Source organism: Clytia hemisphaerica, unplaced genomic scaffold (assembly GCF_902728285.1).
Source record: "Clytia hemisphaerica strain Z4C2 unplaced genomic scaffold, Clytia hemisphaerica genome assembly, whole genome shotgun sequence".
Lineage (NCBI taxonomy): Eukaryota > Metazoa > Cnidaria > Hydrozoa > Leptothecata > Clytiidae > Clytia > Clytia hemisphaerica.
The window spans coordinates 16,415-25,785 of record NW_027103240.1 but is presented as its reverse complement, the minus strand read 5'-3'; the positions used below and the strand labels follow the sequence as shown (position 1 = coordinate 25,785).

Genomic DNA, 9,371 nt, shown 5'->3' with positions numbered 1-9,371 from the left:
GGGGAAGCATCTTAGGAGGGGGAGGCTCGAAATTAGTTGTGCTATGACCTTGAAATTTTGACCAGTGGTAGATATGGATAATTGGAGATGACTTGCAAAGTTTTGGTTCGGCCACCTGTCTGATTGGTATTTTACAGACCAGAATGTAAATTTCGCTAAAAGCGTACCGATTGGCTCGTTCGATTTAACTGAGATTTGTTTCAGAAGGCTGGTTTGTCAAATAAAAGCCACTACGAGTAACGGAAAAAACATTGGTCCCTTGAGTATTTGGTACTTTGTAGACCGGTCTGTAAAATACACATCGGTCCCTGCCAGAACTCAAGAACTACTGGGGTTTTTAACTTGAAATTTTCACCAGTGATAGATATTGACCATCTAAGACAGTGTGTAAGATTTCAGTTTGGTAACGTATGTAGTTGGTATTTTACAGACCGGTCCATTTTTTACCTAAAACGAGTAGAATCAAATCAATAGTTCTTGATAGGCGGTTATATACCTTTCTGTAATTAATTCCCGGGGGGGGCACTTGGTCAAAAAGGGGTACGGGGATATGCCGCTGTTCAGGGTACCTTTATTGACCTCACAAGTCCCACGTAGGGTCGCAAAAACGCAAATAATGATAAAGTTGACTTGGAGAAGGAAGAAAAGCGGAAAAGTATGTTTGAGTTTATTCTTTCTATAAAAGACTGTGTAGAAAATCACGAATTGACATTTGGACCTTTTTCCAAAAAGCCAGAACTGGTGATGATCTCGCCAGGAATAGTGCCGCTTTTTAATAATTTTGTCCAAGCTGTTATCAAATACAAGGCTTCGTTTGAATCCCCAATTAATGAGCAGCTGCTTAAGTCAACACCGAAACCGTCGAAGAAACCCTTAAAAAAGAAAACAGCCAAATCAAACCCTAACAATACTGTTAGTCTAGTGTCCCTGGAATCGATGGAACACCAAGAATGAAAAAATGGTATCAACTTAGTATTACTTACGCCTTAAACTTAAACTTTCATGTCTGAACACGACCTAACTGTATTCATCTTACACATCAACAAGGAACAACGCCGTTTGCACTATTTCTAATTTTTTCCTCAGTTCATTCGTTTTTGAATTCGTAAAACTGCACGCATTCTTTGTTTATGCTTCCTTAATAAAATCTTTTGTTTTAAGGGAAGCCTCTACCCTACCCTTAAGACAATAGAGCTTACGACTCTTAATTAAGGAAGATCGATTAAAAATTACACTCTTTGTTAAATGCACGTTCTGTATTGTAGTCAACAAAAGATTCTCCTAACTACATTTTTATTAAGGAAGGTCTGTAGTGTGAAGACAACCATAGACTCTTTCATTAATGAGGTTGATAGTAACGATTCGCTCAGATCAACTATGAACCAGTCGATTGGAAATTCAGACGCTAATGGAAGAATTGCACCTTTATTGAAAAAGTTATACACCAATGCACAACACAAACAGAGTTTCTCCGCAAGGTCACCGTCACGTCGACATCGTCAAAAACTTTGCTGGATCCCTCCTTTGTCTGATCGGTAGCGCTGGGTACGACATGTTACAGGCAAATCTGGGTAATGCTTTACCACATATCTCAACGGCTAGAAAGGTGATATCGAGTCAAAGGAAGGTTGTCGAAGGGGAATTTTATTTTGGTGAACTCAAGGAGCATCTTCAAAAATGGGATGCTCCCATGTTTGTTAATATTCACCTCGACGATACAAGAATCGTCAACAAAGTAGAATTTGATCCAGAAACAGGTAGATTTGTTGGGTTTGTGCTACCCATAAGAGATGATGGCACTCCTGTATCTGACTCTTTTCAGCTGCAAAGCTTTGAAGGGATAATCAATCAAAGACAGATCTTCGTCTTTTCCAACGTACAGACCTTTATTAGATTCTACTCCTGCATCGAGACGGTATTCGTTGTTGAAAAAGGGTGGTAAAACGTCTTTTATTGAGTATAAGGGTGCTTATATTCGAAAAAGTACGGCGTTATATTTATTACAAGAGAAAAAGCAAGTTTCAAATGACCGGCTTTTACGGGTTCGGTCATCGCAACCATCGCATCTCTTTAACGATGACAATATTGAATCCAGTGGACCTCAGGATAAAGTGAATTCTGGTGATTTATGTCTCTTCAAAAGGATTGATTCTCGGAAGAATTTAATCGGAAGAGTAATTCAATTTTCTTACCTTGAAGGAGGCAATGGATCAAATACTGGCTGGAAATCCAGGCCAAAAAACAATACCCCCCCCCCCCCCCCCCACCGTTTGTTTCTAAGAACATCGAAAAGTTTCGAGCGTCGGATATTCGTATTTTTTGGATGAGCCTAAAAATGCTTCAAAAGTTCTTATCCCGGGGGGGGGGTCACACTGTCGACCGAGGGGTGCCGCTGAGGTTGAAAAATTGACCCTACGTGGGACTGAATGCGAAAAAAAGTGCCCCTAATGGCTGAATTCCAAAAATTTTCTATTTTCCCCAATTTTCCAGAAATAGCACCCTACGAGGACTGATTTTTCATTTGGTTTTTTGCGACCCTACCTGGACCGGGCGGTTAAAAGTACCCGACAGCGAGCATCCCGTAACCCATTTTCCCTCTTACCCCCCCCGGGGTTCTTTATTTCAGCTTTTTTGAGCATTTTGATGTAATTTCTTAAGAAATTGCATGTTTTTAAGTCTCCAAAGCCTTAGTATGTTCTTAGAATGTTCTTAAATTTTTGGGCTCGAAGCCTTATGTTCTTATATAGTTTGTTCTTATAAAAAAAAAACGTGTATTTGTATTTTTCAGGATTTCATACCCATAATACAATTGCACTTGTTTTTTTCTTCAAAAAACGACCTTGAAGGGTCAAAACTTTTATTAACTTCATTTTTGACGTATGGTACTAATGTTTTTCTAAATCTCCATCGAATTTGTGACATTTTGGTATACAGAATGACCAGGTTTTGAGAAAGTCGATTTCCAGATTTTATTGGCCACTACTATAATGAGCCTTGAAATAGAACTTTCAGGGCCTTACGATTTCGGTTGAGTCTAATCATGAAGAAGAAAATGATTTTTTTCATACCTACCATAAATAGGTACCTAAAAAGTATCGGGTTTTATGACTATAAACTCAATTGTGCAATCTCTAGGTTCGAAAAACTTGAATTTTCAAATAACTTCGAATTTTACGATACTTCGCGATAATTGAATTCTCGAAATTAGGTATTTTATGAAAGCAAATTTATAACAGGTAGTAGAAAAAGTGAATTATACTATTAAATTAAGTTTGGTGGCTAAGAGAGCCCAAAGTGCAACTTTGTAGGTTTTAAGGGGTATGTGATTTTAAGGGGTATTCCAATGGTAGTAGCACACAGTAGCAAATTCCACAAAAACAGGATCAATACTTAGTCCAATTTTGAAATGTCGACTTATTTTACAGCACTAGATTAAGGAAAAAGGCCCAGTGGGCCAAAGCTCAAAGAGGTAGTGTTTGGATGCAATTAATAACTCTTAATCGCGCTGTTCCAAAAAATTGGGCTGGATTTACATTTAGCACACGATATCGGTTTTATAAATAAAAATAAGATAAATAAAATCAATCCCAAACACGCCAATTTGAATGATTCCATTGTCTTCAAAAGGATTCACACCATGCAACGTGTGGACAGGGTCTTATGTTGTAGTCAGATCAAGAAGTCAACGTACTTTTTTGATCGCCAAAGATTGATTCCTGCATAAAAACAGCTATGATGGAAAACAATAAAAACAGTGTGGTGGAGACCAAGTCCCACGTGACCATAATCCCTGAGATGGAGAACCCAACCACACTACGCATGCTCTCTAAATAAGATAAAAATTTCTCGAAATTGAATCTCGGTCTGTTTTTTACATTCTTAAATTTGTTTATAGCAGTTGCCGCAGCAACGGTTGAAGCAAATCGAGGCACACTGTTTATTGAGGTAGTCGAGCCAACGATATTTCCCGGATCAGAAAGTTGTTTCTCAGCTACTGCTTTCTGCCAAGGCATGAGATTTTGCGTTGATTTCCTTTTATTACGGTCCTTAATTTGTACACTTGATGATCGCCTGAATCCAGACAGTTTCCGTTGCGAATCGAAATGCGCAGACTTTGGGCGGCCGCTTTTGAAGATGCCAGCAACTGAAGAACTAATAGACTCGTCTAGTTTCTTTTTAGAGAAGAAAGGACTTTTCCCTGCGAATGTCTTTTTATCTTGACTCGTTTTCATTTCATCAATTCCTGAATCTTCATCACTGGATGATGAATCTAAATCGTCACGATGCACCCAAGCTCGTACAACAACTATAATAAACCTGGAACGAAAGGAAGAAAAATCGTTATACTGTAGTCAATTCCTTCAGACAAAGGTTGTTTTCAGGAAGAACCCAAGAACATTCATCCTTATGTGATAAGTAACAAACTAGTTCCTTTAGCTTTTTTCTTATTCCTTAGATTTACAGCTTTTTGAACTTAAACCTAAATTTAAAATCTTCTACACAGTTTAAAGTTTTATATAAATAAGAAACAAAATCAACAACTTACCAAGTGTACTGTTTAGTAACCCATGCCGCAGTGCATAGTGGGTAAACCATGATGAGTAGTGGGACAATGGAGTGCCAAACATGCAAATATCTTCTAACAGGCGAGAATAAGAAGACGTATGTGTTTAAACCAAAACAAATGACGACAGATAGTAATTGCATGGATAAGATAACCTGTTGTAGAAAGAAAAGAAAAACTTAAGACTTGAACTTAAAACTTAAGGCTAAATTTCAGTATAATTTCACTAGCTTATCAATAATGAACCGTGGTTTTAACCCTACTGGTAGTCTAAATTTTGGAAATCTTGTTAAACCTACAAACTATGTAAAAGAACACTTTTTTCAGCTATAACATCAAAAAGCAAGTTTGTTTACGATAGACAGATTCCCCCTCTATTACCTAATTTCATTACCTGATCTACTTCGAATGTCCAAAAAAAGGTCAAGCAGCTGCCATATCAATCCTCTCCAAAATAAAATTTTCCAGCCTTCTTTCAAGTTAAACCCCCTATGAAAAATTAGCCATCCCCTAAACTAAATTCCTACTAAATTATCTTCCAAAGGACACAAGATCAAATCTTTCATTTCCCCTAAATCTGTTCGAAAATAATTAATAATGAAATGACACATACTAAACACTTGGAGGAAGAGGTTTTGACGAATTTGGCGCGTTTTGAATACAACGAGATGGCTTCTTTGAATGATGTTATTCGGTTTGTGTCTCGAATCTTTGCATCGAATTGATCTATAATGGAATTGATTGAAAGATTTGTCGTTGATATCCAACATCGTTTCCTGTTTATAATCGGCTTTTTGACGCTTACAAACAGAACCAGATAATATCCGAGAATTGTTTTGTGAATAGTCTACCTTCTTTGAGAGGGGAGACTGGCACCAGCCAACACCAGGGTATTCACTGATGCGTATCAGTAACGTAAATAAAGCCTTGGATACACGGCAACGAAGTTGGTTAATTGATTACTTAATAGAGATAAACAGTAGTAAGGTTGTACCAAATGTTTTTTACAGGAAAATTACTGACTTTTTCCTAGTTTTTTCTTTCGAATTTCTGAATTGATCATATACCAGTGGATACCCCTTAAAACCACATACCCCTTAAAACCTACACAAAGTTGGGTTTTAGGCTCTCTTAATCACCAAACTTAATCTAATATTGTATAATTCACTTTTTTACAATCTCTAATATAGGTACTTTCATAAAATATCTCATTTCAATAATTCTAATTATCGCAAAATGTCGTAAAATTCGAAGTTATTGAAAACTTTATCAAAAATCCCTTCAAAAAATCAAGTTTTTCGGACCTAGAGATTACACAAATCAATTTAAGGTCATAAAACCTATACTTTTAGGTACCTATACTTATGGTAGATACGAAAAAATCATTTTCTTCTCCATGGTTGCACCCCAAAGAAATTGTAAGGCCCTCAAAATTCTATTTTAAAGCTCATTTATGGTAATGGCCAATAAAATTTGAAAATCGAGTTTCTCAAACTTGGTCATATTGCATACCAAAATATCACAAATTTGATGGAGATTTAGAAAAACATTAGTAACGTTTCAAAAATTTTAAGGTACCAATGATCTAAATGTACCATTACTTACTTTGCAGTGTTCAAAATTTGAGACTAAAAGGACTATTCTATAAAAAGTTATTCAAGAAAACCATTTTGTAGGTTTTAAGGGGTAAATAGCTAAAATTGCATTTTTTCACAAAGCAATAAAGATTTTCTTAGCAGCTTCTACAAAAAACCATACCCGGGGAAGAAGCTCATAGATAGCCTAGACTCACCAGAAAAAGTTTCAGCCCTTACTGTTTTCTTTATCAGGATATAGGGGGTACCTTTTTTGTTGTAGGTTTTAAGGGGTATCCACTGGTAATTGAAGCCATTGTAGTCCAGGAGCTGACTCAACGAGCTTACTACCTTAAGAGAACTTATTTTGACGGGAACTAATTTTGGCGAATTCGGCAAATTTAGACAAAATTCGCCGAAATTAGTTCCCGGCAAAATTAAAAAAATTCATCAATCGGCAAAATTTCCAGGATTTTTACCGCTCGTCAAAATTAGTTCCCGCCAAAATAAGTTCCCTTAAGGTAGTACTGGACATATTACAAATCAAAAGTTTCCCAATTTTATGTAGAATAGGTAAGTTCTGATTGCCTTTGCTCTACAGTTCCATCTTTTTTCCGAAACGACTGACAATCTCTTCTAATCAAAAGTACTAGATGCCCATTCTAGCCCTTAATCCAGATTTGAACGGAAGTCACCTTACCTAAGAACTCGGACATAGCGTAACCACACGCCATCATTACCGCAGTTGGACCCATCCAAAACAACAGGTAAGCGCTGTAAATATGAGCGGCTGTTACGAAACGTACGATCAAGAGTATTGAGGCCACGATTTTAGATTCCATCCATGAATTGTAGGAACCGTTAAACGCATCATCGATATATAAGAAAAGGTGTTGGGCACCAGAGCCGACAAATCCGAACGCGAGAACCCAATACGGAATTTTCTAAGAAAAACAAAATACATGAATGTCTTTCACCTAAAATGTCTAAAGGTTACGCCGAACGTTATTAAAAATAAGAATTGAAAAAGTACATGGTCATCGACCTTAACTAAATATTGGGTTGCTTCCAGATATCAAATTTTCATCAACAATTTTATTACAACTATTTGAGTTTTCATTATCTCGAGTATGAGCATGGACAGACAGCACAGGCAAAAATACAGTGGATGATTTCGGCTATGTATTTCCAAGGTTCACAGGATTATAGTTTTAAGAGGGTAAAACGCGCAAACGAATTAGGTAAAGAACCGTAATACCTTAACCATTCTGAGCACATTTGTGATTGTTTTTTCATAACATTCATCGTGTCTTAATTCTTTCATTCCTTCGAGTAACCATGGTAACACACGATAACGCATAGCTAGGGTGCCAACCACGAAGTTCAACAACCAGAAGAACTGCGCTGCTAAGAAGGTGTAGCCGTAGACTTTTATGGCCTCGTTAACGTCGAAGGCAAAATGAATAACGACGCTAGCAAGCCATGATAACGCACCTAGCGAACGTAAGATAACGTTCGTACGGTGTGACGCGCAAGCAAAGAAAGCACACAGGTATTCAAGTTTTTTATATTCTTTGTGTAGGTTGAATTTAGTTGACATGGGTGCGATCATTTCTTTTAGTTTTTCGCTGTATTTTGTTGTTTTGGGATTGCCGGCATGTTTTTCATCTTCGTTGTCGGTTTCGTTGAAATATTCTTCTTCAGCTTCGCTACTGCTCGATGTCACCGACACTTTCTGAAGATAAGAAGAAAAGGAAAGTAGTTGATGTTTATGTTGCTATATAAACTGTTGAAAGGGGATAGAATGGAGAACTGAAGTTTCCAAAATGTATGAACGAAAGTTTAAACCCGATCCTTACAAGGAGGCTTTTGATTTGAGTTTTACGATGGAAATGAAGGAATCTGGTGTAGCCAATTGCAGAGAAAGCTTTTCAAAAGACAAAGATTCTAATGGAAGAGCCATACTTACCTTTCCTTGGGTTTTAATATAACTGACTTGATTTAAAGTATGTTTTATAAGAACTCGTTTTAAAGGGAGTCTTCGTTTGCAGGTCAACAATATTAATCCTAAGAATCACGTATTATTTTGATCCCTTAATTTCACAACAACCGTTATAGATTAAGCTTTGATTGTGGAAGGAAATAGATCATTCTTGAGACATTTATATTTAGCTTTTTTATTTAACCATATCAACGTAAAAACAACAACTTTTACAACAACTTGAAAAAATCAAACAATTTCTCTCGGTCACATGAAGCTAGTGGATATGAAGAAGATAGAAACAACCTCAAAGGCGAAAAGTCACTATAATCGAAATTTCATTTGGCCTCTTTCACAGACACTCTACTTTCGGACGCTAAATACTTACATTGGTGCGGCAAAACAAGGAACAAACACAACTCATTTTGTACAAGAACAAAAATGATTACAAATTCTCTTTAAGAAATTCCAAAAAAGAAAATCACAACTCAAATAAAATTTGTTCACACAAACTAAAACATTAGCCTTTGAGCTCCTCCTCCTCCTGAGAAAAACCTTGTGCTCAAAATAGATGAGAACTTGAATTTTCCAAAATATTCATCATTAGAGAAAATGAAGTCTCGATCAAATCAAAATGAACATAAAATTGCTCAAATTTCGTGAAAAACTTTTTCGATCGATTCACCAGTCTTGGTTGAATAAAAATGGAGTAATTTCCTTCTGCTTGAACAACTTATTCATCTACTTTATTTTCCATCCTTGTCGTCGATTGGAAATGAAACACTTACTTATAAGAACATCATAATTTTAGTCCTCCAAAAATACTCTTAATCTAATTTGTAAACTCAGTCTCATAAATTTTAGAAATGTACAATTTTAGCCAACGTTGTTATAGAAAAAAGTCCTTTCCGGCTAAAATACTTATAAGCCATCTATTTCTTTAACTAGCTAGAGGTACTAGAGGGTATTTCATTTTGATAATAAATATAATTTGAAAGATTACGATCCTAGATTTAAATTCGGAGCTAATCCCCGCTTTATTTAATGATTGGAATATTTAATGCTTAATCAAGTTCTTATAAGAAATATTGTTCATCATCAAAACATTATTCTTTAAACAAGAACAATTTTCATGAATAATGAAACAAGAAAACATGAGGAGATAAGTTAAACAACTCACTGACCCCCTGTCTATTATAAAGATAAACAGAACCTAATAGTGACGTCACAGAGGACTAAATTCATCAAAAAA

General features: G+C 36.2%; 1 protein-coding gene across 1 annotated transcript; it reads right to left on the bottom strand.

Annotated features, from left to right (window-relative positions):
- Positions 1-3,394: 3,394 nt before the first annotated feature.
- Positions 3,395-8,813, bottom strand: LOC136817484 (uncharacterized). The gene is made up of 6 exons (XM_067074136.1): positions 8,508-8,813; positions 7,397-7,873; positions 6,839-7,082; positions 5,178-5,290; positions 4,547-4,719; positions 3,395-4,317 (listed from the first exon to the last, which is right to left on the bottom strand). Exons 1-6 carry the CDS (start codon positions 8,541-8,543, stop codon positions 3,675-3,677), a joined length of 1,686 nt encoding a protein of 561 aa, XP_066930237.1. The 5' UTR covers positions 8,544-8,813; the 3' UTR covers positions 3,395-3,674.
- Between the last annotated feature and the right edge of the window lie 558 nt (positions 8,814-9,371).

What these genes read in the sequence shown, in the direction of transcription:
- LOC136817484 (XM_067074136.1), bottom strand. Translation starts at nt 8,543, where the DNA reads ATGAGTTGTGTTTGTTCCTTGTTTTGCCGCACCAAT. An exon ending in CCTTGTTTTGCCGCACCAAT is followed by an intron (nt 7,874 to 8,507) that starts GTAAGTATTTAG and finishes TCTTATCTTCAG; the next exon opens with AAAGTGTCGGTGACATCGAG. An exon ending in ATGTGCTCAGAATGGTTAAG is followed by an intron (nt 7,083 to 7,396) that starts GTATTACGGTTC and finishes TGTTTTTCTTAG; the next exon opens with AAAATTCCGTATTGGGTTCT.